The sequence below is a fragment of the Mauremys mutica genome, chromosome 6, assembly GCF_020497125.1.
Source record: "Mauremys mutica isolate MM-2020 ecotype Southern chromosome 6, ASM2049712v1, whole genome shotgun sequence".
In the NCBI taxonomy this organism is placed as follows: domain Eukaryota; kingdom Metazoa; phylum Chordata; order Testudines; family Geoemydidae; genus Mauremys; species Mauremys mutica.
This window is the reverse complement of record NC_059077.1, coordinates 74,236,504-74,254,034: the sequence shown is the minus strand read 5'-3', so window position 1 is coordinate 74,254,034 and position 17,531 is coordinate 74,236,504. Positions and strand designations below refer to the sequence as shown.

Sequence of the window (17,531 nt, the reverse complement as noted above, 5' to 3'; positions counted from 1 at the left end):
CGAGCGCAGAGATAGAGTTGCAAATAAAGCAACATTACAGAGGTGCTGAGAAAGCCCCTCCCCCCCAACACCCCCCGTTGGACTTATACCCTGGAAGGGGTTTGATTTTTATCTCACAGACAGACTGCCCAAAGGGCTGAGTTGCTGAAGACTCAACTGCAAGCCAGAGAGAAAGTGCAGGCACGTACATTCGGACAAGAGGACGCTTGCAAGAGGTGTCTATACCCATCAACAATACTGAAAGTTAGAGTTTTGGCCTTAACTTTGAATTTCCTGCCTTTTGTTAGTTTATTATATGTTAACACACTACTTCCTTTGCATTGCTTCAAGTGGTCAAGTAATTATTATAGCTGAGTCTTGCACATTGTAGTAACACACACTAGGGCTTTACCAGTAGTAGAACGCTTTCAAAACTTCTAAAACAAGTTATTTGAAAATGGTTCTTAAAGCTTTTTACACAGCTTTAAGTGATGCTGTTGTAAGATTCAGAGGAATTAGCAAATAAAAATGCTAAAACTAAATTGCCAAAGCACAATCACTTCAGAGGTTGAATGAAATTAATATAAAATACTGAGTTTAAATTACTATGCTATTTCTATAAATAATTCATAAAGTGGCAATGTTTATGAATGTGGCAACTTGCTCAAAAGAATCCATGAATGAACCAAACAGTATCACATTTACATTTTTTCTTAATCTGGAGTACTATATAATTAGTGCTCCAAAAGACACTATAAAGGTTTATTGTGATTACACTACCTCAGCAATTATCACATTCTGAACACAGAAAGAACTCGACTTGTACTGGACTTAAAGAGTTTCAGGCATATTTTAAAAGGAAAATTAATTTAAGATAAGGATACACAATTTTGCTCTTTGGAAAAAAAGTTAGTTTGGGATGTTTTTTTTCTACTTGTGGAATGAACTTTGTATTTGGCAACCCTGACTTAACCACCAAGTAGTTTGGTAGAAGTTCCTCTCATAAACTGCTTATATAATTATATTTAAAGCATTTACTTTTTATACTTGCCATTTTTTATTTCTCTATTCTACAACTCAGGCTTTCATAGTCTAAATTTCATTTTATATAACCAGAATGTTCAATATATAAGGTGCTGCAAAAAATATTCAACAACTGATTTGGAATAACTCCATGGCATTCATTAGTGGAGCCAAGAGACAGCTACGCAAGTTTTTCCAAAAAAAGTGTCAATAAAAGTTACAGCGCTTTACACCTTCATACATTGTTTATAAGGTTGGGGGTTTTTTTGGTTGGTTGGTTTGTTTTTAAAAACCTCAATCCATTCTGAAATATCTTCATTATTATAGAAACTATCATTGGTTTACCCACAGCTTAGGGCTTGTCTACACTTACTAGGGATCGACGAGCAGCGACCGATGCATTGGCAGTCGATTTAATGGGTCATCGACCGCAGATCACTCTCCTATCGACTCCTGTACTCCACCGGATCGAGAAGAGTACACGGAGTCGACAGGAAAGCATCTTGGGTCAACATCACGTAGCACTGACCCCTTGGGTAAGTAGATCTAAGCTATGTTGATTTGAGTTACACTATTCACGTAACTCAAGTTGAGTAGCTAAGATCCAATTTCCCCTTACTGTAGACAAGGCCTACTAAGTCACATCCACAAGCACAGTAGAACTTCAATTTAAATAACGGTTGAAACTTAGGGCTCTTCTTCATGGGGGTGTTAATCCACAGCTTTTTCAGTTAATCCACTCTGAAAATACTTGTATATAACACAATGCAATTCATTATAGTGCACTGACTCCATATTTATAGCAAATTCCAGAGTCTCGTTTCTAAATGAACTAACTTTGCTGCAAAGTGAGTTGGTCCCATCTATTCTTCATGTGCACGGAATGCTGCTGAGAACTACTTTGACAGTCAACCAATGGCTATCCCACATCACTTTGCAGATGACCATTACAGACTTATCTATTTACCTGCATGCCCTTCCCTTCTCTGTCCCCTCCCCTTTTTACAACTGGCATACAGCACCATCTTCTCCATTCACTCCTGGATGCCTGCAATAATACTACAGAAGCCCTACAACACCCTGAATCTCATTGCCATCTGGGCAGAAGCATTAGTGCAGGAAAGTCGTGTAGCCACCCACCGCAATTAAGACATTTTTGTGAACACTGCTGGGCAGATGTCCATGAGGGGCCACAGCTGGGATGCTGAACAGTGCCAGATACACAGCAAAACAGCTCAGAAGCACCTACATTAAAATAAGGAAAAACAGGAAAAAACTCCAGTAGGAAACGTGTTTAAAAAAAAACAAAACAAAAAAAACCTGACAGGGACAGTACTTGGTCCTGCTCGTGAAGGCAGGGGACTGGACTCAATGACCTTTCAAGGTCCCTTCCAGTTCTATGAGATAGGTATATCTCCATATATATATATATATATATATATATATATATATATATATATATATATATATATATATCCTGGGTTGGGTGGTTATGTAAAATCCTATTCAGCACCTTAAAAAAGGACAGGTTTTATAACACCTTAAAAAAGGACAGGTTGGAGATATACCTATATATAACCTGTCCTTTTTTAAGGTGCTGAATAGGATTTTACATAACTACATAACCACCCAACCCAGGAAACGAATTGAGCTTGCTGCCTCCTCAAGGGACCACCAGCAAGACACCCTAAATCCCAGGCAGCGATCCAGAGAAGGACTGAGGCTGATCCTATGGGAAGAACCTTTGCATGTACTTTTTTAAAACAAAACAAAAAAAATGTACTATTTAAGTTATAATTTGTTATTATACTATACTAGCTTCCATGCTGGGTGCCCCACAGCAACAGCTATTGTAGGTTGATGTGAGATAGAAGCCTTTCTGACTGAGGTCAAAATCTCCCTCCTACCCTCAGCCCAAACTGTCCATTTGCCGCCACGCCTCCCCCTCCCCCTCAACCCATTCACTGTTCCAAAATGGTGGCTACTGAAGCCAGGTAATTGGCCTCCAATCTCAAGTTAAAGCCCCAACTACCTAACATTTTTGGGCCCCCACCCATATACATATTTTCTTTTCTCTTCCCTCAGATGTCCGACCCAATACCACCCCACCCCGCTCCAAACCCCATTTGCCACCTCAAAATGGCAGCCAGCAGCATGGCACTTCTACAGTCTCTCCTTCACCCCATCCCACAGCAGATTCAAATAAGGAAAACATTATTTTGTGAAAAATGCAGAAGTTTATTGAAACACTGATTACAAGAAAAGAAGCATTCTCTTTTCATAAGATAGACATCAAAAGTGCATGCCCAAAAGTATAAAGAGTACAACTCCCCTGTAAAAGCTCAGTAATATGCATTCTTACAGATTGGTAACTGTGAATGCTTCAAACAATCATTGCAGAACCCTTTCTATTTTACTCTGTACTTTCAACATGTCTTCAGGTAAGAAAGCAAAATCTAAAGCTAAGAAACTGTTCAATTTTTGTTCAGAGACTAAGGAATAGCTGCATAGCCTTCCCCAATGGTATAGTTTGCAACTCCTTTCCACTCCAGCAACACTTCTAGGGGGATCATCTTAGTGAATAACTTCACAGTGTATCTCCCTGGTCTGCCCTTTCCCTTTTTGAATATGATCATTCTCTGCATCCTAGTCACCTGCCTCAGTGCAATATCATCCAGAGTCAGCCTTCTGGTGATGTAGAGGGAATTATTATGCAGTTTGTTTATTATGCAGATTCTCCCTGCTAACCCCTCCAACATCAAATAAGCACCTCTAAGGCATAGCAAAACTGCAAAGCAAGAACAAGAACACAATTCCCAATCCCAACCTCCTTTCCCCTCCCTGCACCCTTACCCTCAATCCTCCAAGGTATTTAAACTGTTATTTTTCTCTTTTTTTTGTTTTTGTTTTGATGAGCATGTATAGTTAAAATCGGGTAAGTTAAATGCACCTATGATGCGACTCCACTGTAGTGCTTAGATTATTCACACATACAAAGTTTATTTTTAAAGTCATAAGATCAATATATTACATAATCAGCAATAACCCAAATTTAGGTGAATGAATTAAAGAATGCAGTTTAGATATTTAGCATCCATGCATTCAGGTACATTACTGATGAAAAAAGTTATACAGAGAGTTGGTGGCGGAAAGCAAAATATAGCAATGAGTGAAGATTGTCCCTCAGTAACTGAGAATTTAGGGGAAATTTTTTTTCTCCATTTAGAGAAAAAAAAACAACAACAGTCCATCAGGAAAGTATTTGAGTTACTTTCCCAGCTGCACTTCTGCTCATTCCTCCTGGTATTGCCAATGTCCGGTGATGTGCTCTAGTAGATGTCCCTTGACCACCTGATGGCATCCGACACCATGAGTTGCCGCATCAGCCGAGCATAGCATTGATTGACTCCACATTCACATTCTCCACATTCTATCAGCACTCGCTCATTACCGGGGTCCCATGCACCCAGGTCTCCAACAATCAGCACGTGAATTTGGACCTCGTAGCCCCTAGCTCTCAGAGTGTCAGCCAGGGGGGCAAATTTTTCCAGCTTTAGAGATTGGGAGTTGTGGAAAGCTGGGTTCCTGTTTTCAAAAGGTACTGTGACGTCCACCATGATGTTTTTCTTCCAGTACCCGTTGGTTATGACGATCGTAGTTGGCTGTCGGTTCAGAGAACGGTGGAATTCACGGTGACCTTCCCTATGGACGTGGGGTAGTGTCTCGTTGGCATAGCCGCACTTCCTGCGTCGCTTGTCCTGATTCCTGTGGCGGATGGCTCCGTTCAGTGGGACACAATTGAGCCAGGCCCGGTGGATGAACCTCCAGTCGGCAAATCAGGTAAAGCAGCCCCCAGGGAGGAAGTGGTTGCTGGTGTCCCACCTGCATGTCACCTCAAAGGCCTTGCCCTGGTCTGGCTTCTGTTTCAGGTTTTCCACGTATTGGCAGCAGATGGCATCCTTCAGGGTCCTCTCCAGCATGATTCTAGCTCTCGGAGTGATGATGGTGCGCTCTGTGTTCTTCACCACTGGCACCAGGACTCCCAGCTCCCAATGCACACACTGCTTACTATCTCAAAGGTTCCCCCAAGACTTGGAAGAATCTCAGAGAGGTAAAACCAGACATGCATGAAAATGCTATCACAGCCTCTCTAGAATATGAATAATACTCCCTTCTCATTTTTTAATACCCCAAAGCTACAGCACCTGCACTGGCCAGACCCTCAAAGACAAGGCCCTTGTCAATGGCTCAGTGGCTGGCAAACCTGAGGGGAAGAAAACTGAAAATTTGTGATGAAATCTTCATAGATATCATTAGAGAGTCTCCATTCCCCCTCCCAACCCCAAAAAGAGAGAAGAGAAAAGAGATGAAGAAAAGAGAGGGGGTAGGAATAGCTCAGTGGTTTGAGCATTGGCCTGCTAAACCCAAGGTTGTGAGTTCAATCCTTGAGGAGGCCACTTAGGGATCAGGGGCAAAAATTGGTCCTGCTAGTGAAGGACTAGGCTGGACTCTATGACCTTTCGAGGTCCCTTCCAGTTCTAGGAGATTGGAGATATACCAATTATTACTTTATTACTATTACTTACTTAGGCAGTATCTGAGGCTAGAGAGTGAATCTGACAAGGAGCTCTCCAGGCAGCGGCAATGGACAGCATGGCAGTTGCACTGCCATGGCTAAAGTCAGTATGGAAAAAACAGGGAGATGGCAGAGGCAACTCCTGGAGAAGATAGGAAGTCAAAAGGTCCCATTACAGCACGTTACTATTAGGGCAGCAGGCAATACAATACTGCAAACCAGCATCTAGCCAAGTTATGTAGGCCACAGACAACACTGGCTACTGGGAACAACTCCTCCTCACTGTAGTCCCACAGAACTGCTCCCAGAAGCCATTCCCCTCCCGGACGCCAGAGAACAGGGCACCTGGCACCCCCTTTCTTGAGCTCTCTATCACCCCAGGTAACTTTTGAGCCTTGGCACTCCACTTCAGAAGTTGCAGAGCCTAGCTGTTACTCGGCTGTGACTTTAAGTGCCCCTGCTCCTTGTATTGTTCCCTGCACTGAACTGCTGCACTTTACTGTTTTGTTTCACTGCTGATTTAATGAAAAGGTTATTTGTCATTAGATAATTGTTATGTAATACATTTATTAAAGAACCCGACAAATGAAATTTTAAAGAAATCAACAGTTCATTTTACACAGCAAATAATTACATTTGCACTAATTCATCAGGGTTTGCAACCACATGCAAACACACAAGGTGCAATAGGAACTGCCACAACACTGCATTTTCAACACCCATAAAACAATACAATTCAGCTTTGCAATTTCAGGCCTGAGGTTCAAAATAAGAGCAATCCCTGACAATATCACCCTCACTATTTGCATTTTGTCGTGGACACTTTGCTGGCTTCTCAAGTGGCTGAGCAAATCTCTGCATCACCGCCTCCCACCCATTGATAATGTTTTCTCCCTTACACTCACAAATATTGTGGAAAATACAACATTTGGGATTTTTTTCTGCTGCTTCTAGTCTATTCCACAAACAAAGCCATATCCCTTTCCAACAGCCAGATGCATTCTCAACTGTCTTTCTGCAACTATTGAGACAGTAGTTAACAGTTCCTATCTTCTAAGCAGCCAATTCAAAATGAGCTGGACAAACTAGAGAAATGGTCAGAAGTAAATAGAATGAAATTAAATAAAGACTAATGCAAAGTATTCCACTTAGGAAGAAACAATCAATTGTACAAGTACAAAATGGGAAATGACTACCTAAGAAGGAGTACTGCGGACAGGGATGTAGGTGTTATAGTGGATCACAAGCTAAATGAGTCAACGGTGTAACCCTGTTGTAAAAGAAGCAAATATTATTCTGGGATGCATTAGCAAGAATGTTGTAAGCAAGATGTGAAGTAATTATTCCACTCTACGTCACGCTAAGGCATCAGCTGGAGTATCGTGTCCAGTTCTGGGTGTCACATTTCAGAAAAGATGGGGACAAATGGGAGAAAGTCCAGAAGAAAGCAACAAAAATTATTAAAGGTCTAGAAAACAATAATCTGAGAAAAGATTGAAAAAACTGAGTTTGTTAGTCTGCAGAAGAGAAGACTGAGGGGAGACACGATGCCAGTTTTCAAGTACATAAACGGTTGTTACAAGGAGGAGTGTGAAGAAATCTTGATCTCTAAGGACAGGACAAGAAGCAATGAGCTGAAATTGCAGCAAGGGAGACTTAGGTTGAACATTAGGAAAAACATCCTAATTGTCAGGGCAATTAAGCAGTGGAACAAATTGCCTAGAGAGGTTGTGGAATCTCTGTCATTGGAGGCTTTTAAGAATGGATTAGACAAATACATCAGGAATGGTCTAGTTATTATGTACTCCTACCTTGGGTGCAGGGGACTGGACTGGAGGATCTCGAGGTCCCTTGCAGTCCTATGCTTCTATGAATGGCTTTACTAACCAGGGAAACAGAGGGTGAGCCAGGTCTCCCAGGATAAAACTGGAGGAAATGTCCACACTATTCCCAGGGCCAAGGAGTCTTATTTCTATTAATTTAAATACACATAAATTTCAAAAGATCTTAACACTGTGAACTCTTCCAGACCACCCTGAAGTTATGTCTATAAACTTGCAATGGCAGTCAACAAGCCCTCGGAGCACCATGGAGAAATACCCCTTTCTATTTATGAATTTTGAGCCATGACTTGGGGAGAGGAAGAGGAGGCAAAGAGGCACATGGGCCCATCAGCTGTCCCAATACAATCTGAGAATCATATGAGTACAAAAATCAATAACCTCCTGAGCATTATATCAAGCTTTATAACCCAGGGGAGCACTATCTTTTTTCCACGGCATCACACAGCTGCCTGACAATGGCCCCAATAGGTATGAAGCTTGTCCACATTATGGAGCACTGCAAGTTGGTACACTGCTGCTGTAGCTGCAGGGTCAAGTCAGCACATATCTCCAAAAAGGTTGGCATCCCCATCCAGAAATTCTTTCACCAATGCTGGTCATTCCAGGTATGCAGAACAATCATTTCCCACCAATCCATGCTGGTTTTCCAAGCCCAGAAGTAGTGCCGCTTGCTGTGAAGCTGCTCCAGGAACTGGTCCTCTACTCAGTTGCTCAGTGTCTTCCTTGTTCACTTCCTTGTTCTGCCACCACTGGAGATCCTCCTGCTGCTGGAGGAGCTGCTGCCACATTGTCTGCTTGATGGTGTGTCAGGCAAATCAAAACTGAATTCATCCAGCTTTGAGTGTTAAAATACAGCCCAAACAGGCTATGCGTATATCAAGGTTGCCAGCATACTGGCGCCAAGCATTTTTGGGCCCAAGCTGCCCCACAGCAATTCAAAAATGGTGCTACCAACCCTTAAAAATGGCAAGGGCAGAGACAAATGAATCACAGGATTTTTAAAAAAATAATCAGAACCAGCCCTGCTATGCATCCCACAAAACACAGTGAGAAAAATCCCAGAATGCACACTGCTCAACAGCAAAGCAAAGGAGCACCTTTACAGAGTGCCATACACACAGTTCACAGCAAATCACTGCCAAGTGTACACAGTGATGCTTGTTGACAGAGGTTACAGTGCCTTGGGTGCAAGCTATTACTGCAGCTTCTGTAACATGTGTTACCTGACAGCAAAAAGCTATGAATTAAACTCCTCATGCAGACAAGTCCTTAAAATGTGGTTTGGGAAAGAATGTCATGGTCATAAGCATATCACATCTGATATGGAAATTATAAGCATTCATTAGTAAATTACATCAAATATCTCACATTCTATAGCTATCTGTTCACAGTGAGAAGCAAGAATAGCAATCATGACAGACAAGATAAACTGAAAAGTTGGCAGTGGAATTAATTGGAAAAATAGTCATCCAGGATCTCCACTGCTGCTCTCCTGCTGGACAGAAGCAGAATTTCTGGAGCTTTCCTCTGATGTCACATTTTTCAATCCTCTACTGCTATTACAGGAAAGAGGAATCCACCTAGTATGATTGGTGGACAGATTCGTAAAATAGTAGTCAGTCTGGTTCACCCATGAAACTAGTGACAACAGTTGAAACTAGTATAATTCAGTGGTATACACACAAGTAGACTTAATTGCATATAAACAAACCATTATTTGAAAATAAATTTCTAACCAAATTCACATCTCAAATATTGAGAAAAGTCAGTCTGAATACAAAAAATATTAACTTACCAGCTTAATTGCCACATATTCATTTGTGTACAAATTTTTTCCTTAAAGAAAGACAAAAACAAGAATGTCAGACTCTGCCAGGAGTTGCTTTTAAAAAGACACAGCATTGAAAGAAATCCCTTTTGCCAAAAACTACATCCACATTAAACATTAATGAGGCTCTACTATGCCTATTTGGTTCAGCAACTAAACACACTACTTGCCAAAGAGCTTATTGACAAAGTAACACTCAGGCTTGTGACCAGCTTAAATAGCACCCTATGTTGTGTTTTCATTGCACTGAAGTAACACATGACCTTAACACATGACCAAAGAATGAATGGCAATTTACCCAACAGGTTGACAAAAGGGTGATTTCAACAATTAAATTGAAATATTCTTTTAATTTAATACATAATTGATTTTAAAGTGTATTTTATCAAAGATAAATTCGCAGTGTCAATATTGGCAGACCCCAAGTAAAGCAGAAACAGCTATAAAACTTACTCATTAACACAACTAACAAGATTTGCTACTGTTTACTTTGAATCCAAAATTCCAGGCCGATCTCTGTTAAATACATGACTGAGTAGATGCCATCACAGAAAGAAAGAAAAAAACAATTAATGTTTTCAACACAGTAAGAAAATATTTATACAGATAATTAATGAAACAAGCTGTCTGAAGAACACATCAGTGTTATGCACGCCTAGATTAAGGAAATCAAATGCTGTTATAATTTTAAATCAGATTTAAGCATTTTGATTACAATTTAATATGGATTTTTTTTCAAATAAGAAAACTGCATTGATTTTTCTTTCCTGTGCAACCTACAAACAAATTAAACAAACAACAGGCACTGTTCGAACAGAAAGCTCAAAAAGAAGTTAGCTGCAAGAAAGGGTACATTTGTGCTCTACCAACTCCTATTTTCAGTGATTTGTAACTCAGTGGAGGTTTAGATTTTTTTTTAAAGCTAGTTTCCTCTTGCTATTTCTTTAAAAATATATTTAACTAAGCTGCTAAACTTTAGTGGCATAGATTTAAAGAAGTGAATTTAATGGTTTTAATACTGTATTATCAAGAGAATGCATTTCACACAGAACATGCCCTGAAGAGCATCAAAAGCTGGAAATTTTGCTGAGACACAATATGGGTCACTGACCAATTGTACAGAAAGCACTACAGGATTCCAAGGCTATTCTGTGGCCCAAAGTGACCTTACCTTGTTAGTTAGCACCAGTTCGTAACATCTTTGTTACTACTTGGGAAAGGAAAGTTAGAAACTGAACAGACAGGAGGAAAGTAAAAACACTGAGATGGAGTGAAGAGGTGGTGAGAGAAAAAAAGTCTGAAAAATTGGTATTAAAGAGGAACAGTGGGGTGCATTTGATTACTGTTTATTTCACAGAAAAACATGCTTGAAGAAAAAGTCCACAGCCATGATACTGAGACAGTTAAATTTACTAGTGCAAATAATTTCAGATTTGGGGTTTGTTTTAAAAGATGAATATCGGCCAATTGCATGAGGTAAACTAACAACGGTTGCAGTTTTGTCATGAAAAATTTTAACAGAGTTAAGATAAAAGAGGATAAAAGCTCATTAGCACCTAAAACAACCTTTTGCCAATATTTTAGGGAGGAGTTTGATATTTTAAAGATACCATCAATTTGAAAAATCACATTTCAAATCAGGAAAATTTTGTATTAACTATTAATGCAACAAACCTGGATGGTTAATATGGCAAAAAGACCACAAAATTATTTCATTTTTTTCAGTTTTACTTCATATACAAAATGCTGTAAGATGCACATTTTCACTATTTTGCTGACTGTCAGTACTGAATTTTTTTAATTCTCCACTAAAAATGTTGTGACAACTAATTATAGAATTATATATATTTATCAGAAAATTGACTCAAATTAAATTGAAAAATTAACTTATTGAACTTATAAAAGGCATCAGATTTGACAACTCTGGAGAGTTAATTCCTCTCTTTAGGCACACGATGTACCACTGGCAGCAGCAACATAAGTTCTCCCTCATAGCATCATGGAGGCACGGTTGAGTTGAAAACAATAGGAACCGCAAATTAAGTCCTATTAAGAAAAATAAGACTGTATAGTTTGTTGCAACTTGAACACAGTGTCTAGTGCTTACAAAGGCTAAAAGCCCCAGCTCCCAAAAGTCAGTAATATTCTGAATTTTGCTGGTGGACCATGTGCCTGTAAGAGGAGAGGAGACCTGAAGTCTTTGTAGACTGATATTTCCCTCTTGGTAACCTCTACTCCCCACACCAATCAGGAGGAGGGGAGAGAAGATTACAAAGTGTGCAGAAACCCAGGGGAATCTACCCCACATTATGGGTTATATGATGGGAGCCCTGTCATCACACACTAGAATCAGTTAAATGCCTGATATGTGAGAGCAGGGGAGTGGGCACACTGCCCAGTGTTAAATTAATCCAGTTGTGGCCTACCACATAAATGCATCCAGTGTGTCTGTTCATACACTTGCATGTCCTGATCAATTTACCATGCCACTAACCACTATAAGCCACCATAAAGATATGGCAACATCTTTTTTCTCCAGCATAGACAGACCACAATAGCTTCCAAGTTGTTGCTAAGCTCAGGGGTTCTCAAACTGGGGGCCATGACCCCTTAAGGGGTCGTGAGGTTATTACATGGGAGGGTCACAAGCTGTCAGCCTCCACCCCCAAACCCTGCTTCACCTCCAGCATTTATAATAATGTTAAAATATATATTTTAAAAAAAGGTTATTTTAATTAACGGGGGGGATCACACTCAAAGGCTTGCTGTGTAAAAAGGGTCACCAATACAAAAGTTTGAGAACCACTGTCTATCTAATAGTCTCCCATTTATCTCAGGCCTTAACTTTGTTGCTCTACATTGAGGCCTTGGCTACACTTGTGAGTTACAGCGCAGTAATGCCACCCACATCACTGTACCTCACTCCCCATCCACACTAGCAAGGCATGTACAGCACTGTGTCTCCGCGGCGACAGCGCTGCTGGTACTCCACCTCCCCGAGAGGAATAAAGTTTATTGTGCTGCCACTGCTGCGCTGCAGCCCCAGTGTGGCTGCCCAATGCACTCTGATTGGCCTCCAGAAGTATTTGGCAGTATCCCACGCCTGTTCTAGTCACTCTGGTCATTAGTTCGAACTCTACTGTCCTGGCCTCAGGTGACCAACCATCAGACCCGCCCTTTATATTCCCCAGGAATTTTAAAAATCCCCTTCCTGTTTGCTCAGCCAGGCATGGAGTGCTATCAGCAAATCTCTCCAGGTGACCATGTAACCACGCGCCAAGCAATCCCCAGTATGGAGCAATGGCGAGTTGCTGGACCTCATCAGTGTTTGGGTGGAGGAAGCTGTCCAGTCTCAGCTGTGCTCCAGCCGTAGGAATTATGATACCTTCGGGCAGATATCAAGGGACATGATGGAAAGGGGCTATGACCGGGACGCACTGCAGTGCAGGATTAAAGTGAAGGAGCTGCGGAGTGCCTACTGCAAAGCCCACAAGGCAAACGGCTGCTCTGGTGCTCCCTCCGCGACCTGTCGATTCTACAAAGAACTGGACGCGATACTTGGGGGTGACCCCACCTCCACTCCGAGCACCACCATGGACACTTCAGAGCGTGAGGAGGAGGAGGAGGAAAGCAGGAGTGAGGGTGCTGGGGTGGGGTGAGACACCCCGGAACCCCTGGAGGCATGCAGCCAGGAGCTCTTCTCGAGCCAGGAGGCAGGTAGCCAGTTGCAGTGGCCGGTGCTTGGTGGAGGACAAACAGAAGAGCAGGTTCCTGGTAAGTGGCTTTTTTTTCGGGAAGGAATTTTTTCAGTGCAGGCTCTCTCTGAGAGGAGAGTTAGGGCTGCATGCATGCCTAAATGCAGAATAGCGCACTGATGTGGTCTATCACATCACGGTAATCGGTCTCGGTAATCTCTTCAAAAGTCTCATCCAGAATGTGGGCAATGCGCTTGTGCAGGTTTCTTGGGAGAGCCACCGTGGTCCTTGTCTCAGTCAGGCTAACGTGTCCGCGCCACTGTGCCATTGCTGCACACAGGCAAGCTGCATACGGGCCAGGGCGGAAACTGCATTGCAGCAGAAGACCCTCCCTTGCTTCCCAGGTCACCCTCAGCAGTGAGAGATCTTCCAGGACGAACTCCTGTGGAAAATGTTGGGACAGTGTTCAATGTAAGTGTCCCCTGCAGCTATTGGCTCTCCCCAAGGGACAGAAACCCAGAGGACAGTACAGCCATGAAACAATCAGTCCCCCTTACTCACCATTTTGGGGCTCCTGTGGGTTATGAGCGCTCTCTTTGGAATGGGAAAATTATGCTATTGTGTTGACTGTGTGTGCCCTCCTTAAGTGCGGGGGAATCATTACTCTGTCTGGTATAAACAATGCTGCCTCTGTTAAGTGTTGCATTTTGCCTTTATAGATGCAACCTTGAGATCTCAGCCGTCCGTGTTATCACCAGCTGAGAGACTGCAAAGACTCAGGAAGAGGCCACGAAAAAGCAAAGACGACATACTGCAAGAAGTGATGCAGCAATCTCTTAAAGAGAATCAAAAAGCGCAGGAGTAGAGGGAGAGCGAAAGCAGGATCCGCCAGGAAAACGCAGCACACGGGCGGCAAAGCATGGAGCATCGGCAGCAAAGCATGAATCAGCTGATAAGCATCATGGAGAGCCAAGCGGAGTCTGCCCAGGTGCTTGTAGCCATGCAGGCAGAGCACAACACCTGTATCTTCACCACCCAGTCCTGAAAACTATGACCCTTACCCTCTGCACTCAACCCCCATCACTATGCAGTATAGCCATCCTGAAGTGCAGCACTCATTACACAGCACTCCAGACAGGACATACACAAATCTGTGATTGTACCGTTCCCCACCCCACCCCCTTGCCCTGATTCCCAAGCAGTTGTGTTTCTTTTCAATAAATGAATTTTTTGGCTTTGAAAACATTCTTTATTATTGCATAAAGTAAAAGATACCTTAGCCCAGGAAAGAAACAGGCACTGCAAGTCAGCTTAGCAAACACCAATTCTTACTAACATTGGAACCACTGCACTTGACTCCCGTGCAAGGCACCAGACATTACTGCTGGTTTTCAGCCTCAAATTGCTCCCTCAAGGCATCCCTAATCCTTGCAGCCCCATGCTGGTCCCCTCTAATAGCCCTGCTCTCTGGCTGTGCAAATTCAGCCTCCAGGTGTTGAACTTCGGAGGTCCATGCCTGAGTGAAGCTTTCACCCTTCCCTTCACAAATACTATGGAGGGTACAGCATGCGGATATAACCACAGGGATGCTGTGTTAGGCCAAGTCCAGCTTCCCATACAGCAATCGCCAGCGGCCCATTAAACAGCCAAAAGCACATCCCACAGTCATTCAGCTCAGCCTGTAATTGAACTGTTCCCTTGCTGCTGTCAAGGCTCCCTGTGTAGGGTTTCATGAACCACAGCATTAACAGGTAAGCAGGGTCTCCAAGGATCACAATGGGCATTTCAACTTCCCCTACTGTGATCTTCAGCTCTGGGAAAAAAGTCCCAGCCTGCAGCTTCCTGAACAGGGCAGTGTTCTGAAAGATGCGTGCATCATGCACCTTTCCAGGCCAGCCTGCGTTAATGTCAATGAAATGCCCACGGTGATCCACAAATGCCTGGAGAACCATAGAGAAATACCCATTCCGATTAACATACTTGGATGCCAGGTGGGGTGGTGCCAGAATAGGAATGTGTGTCCCATCTATCGCCCCTCCACAGTTAGGGAAACCCATTTGTGCAAAGCCATCCACAATGTCCTGCACGTTACCCAGAGTCACGGTTTTTCTGAGCAGGATGCAATTAATGGCCTTGCAAACTTGCATCAACACGATTCCAGTGGTCAACTTTCCGACTCCAAACTAGTTCACGACTGATCAGTAGCTGTCTGGAATTGCCAGCTTCCAGATTGCAATAGTCACCCGCTTCTTCACCGGCAGGGCAGCACTCAATCTCGTGTCCTTGCGCCGCACGGTGGGGGCAAGCTCCTCACACAGTCCCATGAAGGTGGCTTTACTCATCCGAAAGTTCTGCAGCCACTGCTAGTCATCCCAGACTTGCATGACGATGTGATCCCACTACTTAGTGCTTGTTTCCAGAGCCCAAAAGTGGCGTTCCACAGTGCTGAGCATGTCTGTCAATGCCACAAGCAATTTCGTGTCAAATGCATTACGCGACTCGATATCATCGGACTCCTCACTGTCACTTTGGATCTTAAGAAATAGCTCGACTGCCAAACATGACGTACTGGCGAGACTCATCAGCATACTCCTCAGCAGTTCAGGCTCCATTTCCCGCAGACCGAAACGGAACACAGATCGCACTGCACAGAAACCGTTGAAAGATGGCGCCAAATGTGGACAGAAACACAGGGATTGCTGGGATGAGAAGTGATGCATCACGGGGCGTTAGGACAGGACCCGGAATGCCCCGCACACACGCCTCCTTCCCACAACCCACGACAGCAGAATGGGAAGAGGTATTCTGTGGGATAGCTGCCCATAAGATACCACTCCCAATGCCGCTGCAAGTGCCACAAATGTGGCCACAACAGTGCGCTGTCAGTGTGGACAGACTGCAGCGCTTTCCCTACTCAGCTGTATGAAGGCAGGTTTAACTCACAGTGCTGTACATCTGCAAGTGCAGTCATGGCCAAAGACTCCAATCCTGTAAAGATATATGTATGTGCCTCAACTTTACGACTTGTAAGTAATTTCACTGAGATGCATAACATTAAGCCCATGCATAAGTCTTTGTAGGATGGGGGCCTAAATTATTTGTCACCACATTCACACATGCAAAATTCTAAGTGTCAAATAATCATAGGCTTTTGTTTTAAATTAAAACAGAGTCTATGACAAATCTAATTTTAATCATAACTTTTAATGTGAATGACCTACAAATTTAAATGATTTTATACAGTACATTCAGATAAGTACCGCTCACAGAGTGCAGCCGATGGGTTTTTTTAGTTTCAATCTCATACTCATCTATGTCTAAAATCAGCAGATTATCCACTGCTAACTTTTCATGTTATGCACACTTGCAAGCTGAGCTGTTGAGATAGAAGTTGACTTCTCTATTACCTTCAGCTGCTTTCGCACTTAGGAAATCCCAATCACCACAAGCAGCAAAGTAAAAACTTACAAGTACTGAGTCTATTTCTCCCTGCTTCCATTTCTACTTACTAGGAAAACCAAAACCTTGTAAAAATATATCAAAACAGATACACAATAATAAATATATATTTACATGACAGATAACAGGTTCCTACAGGCTATGTCAAATTTCACAGAACTTATTTTTCATTTCTGTGTTTATCAAAAAAGGAAAAAAGAGACCAGACAAAAATAAGTTCTGTTATGAAATGTCTGGAAAAAAAATAAACTTCCTGATTTCTTATAGTTGTCTTAACAAATGGTATTTAAGAGAGTTAATACACTGGTTCAATTTAGTTCATACTATGTATGAAATCCATTGAAAAAAATCTAGCAAAAAGAGAAGTTAAGGATAGAGTTATAGCCTAAATTCTGAACTTCATAGGTATGAGGACAAATTTAGACCCTCAGTATTATTTTATCTGTTTTATTACAGCCACAAATGATTAGAACGCAACTAAACACATAGTGTTTCCTGCTGAGAGCGCAAAAGAGGAAGGGGGAAAAAAAACAGTAACATATCTGAATTGTAGTTAAGTCACTGGATAATCTAGAAGTGCATACAGTATACCAAAAGTTTATAAGCTCTTAGTATGAATAAACATATTGGAAAATGAAAACATTGAGAAAAATGCACTCTTGGACTTAAACCAGAGTAACGTGCTTTACAAGGGTTGGATATTGTTACAGAAGCTATCCTCCTCATGACAAAAAAGTTAAACTGTGGTCCCCTGTTCTGCCCTGCAGTGATTATTCATAGATTGTCTGTACTCCATGGTACTCTTCAGAAAATAAGTTGGCCTGAACAGCAACCTATCTCAAAACAGATGCAAGTGTCAAACAGAGTGCATGCTTGTGTCACGGCTGAGCACAAAATGGTTGTTTTTTTAACACTAGTATTGCGCTAACTGCATAGTCAAACTCAATCTGAGATACCTAGAACACAAAGGCTACTGTACAAAACCGAACTATTTTACTTAGCTAGATTTTAAAAATTAATACCCAACAGTGTACCTAAGGCAAATAAAATAACTTTTAAACACTGCAACCTTTATAATGTTCAGCTCAGCCATTTAATATAAGTGCTTAAATATACAAGATGTCCAT

General features: G+C 42.1%; 1 protein-coding gene across 6 annotated transcripts in view; it reads right to left on the bottom strand.

Annotated features, from left to right (window-relative positions):
* CSNK1G3 (casein kinase 1 gamma 3) overlaps positions 1-17,531 on the bottom strand; it is a 153,962-nt gene that overhangs the window by 111,696 nt on the left and 24,735 nt on the right. For all 6 annotated transcript variants that reach the window (XM_045020930.1, XM_045020933.1, XM_045020932.1 and 3 more), the window contains exon 4: positions 9,218-9,258. In XM_045020930.1, coding sequence (XP_044876865.1) covers positions 9,218-9,258 — 41 coding nt within the window. The remainder of the gene's footprint in view (positions 1-9,217; positions 9,259-17,531) is intronic.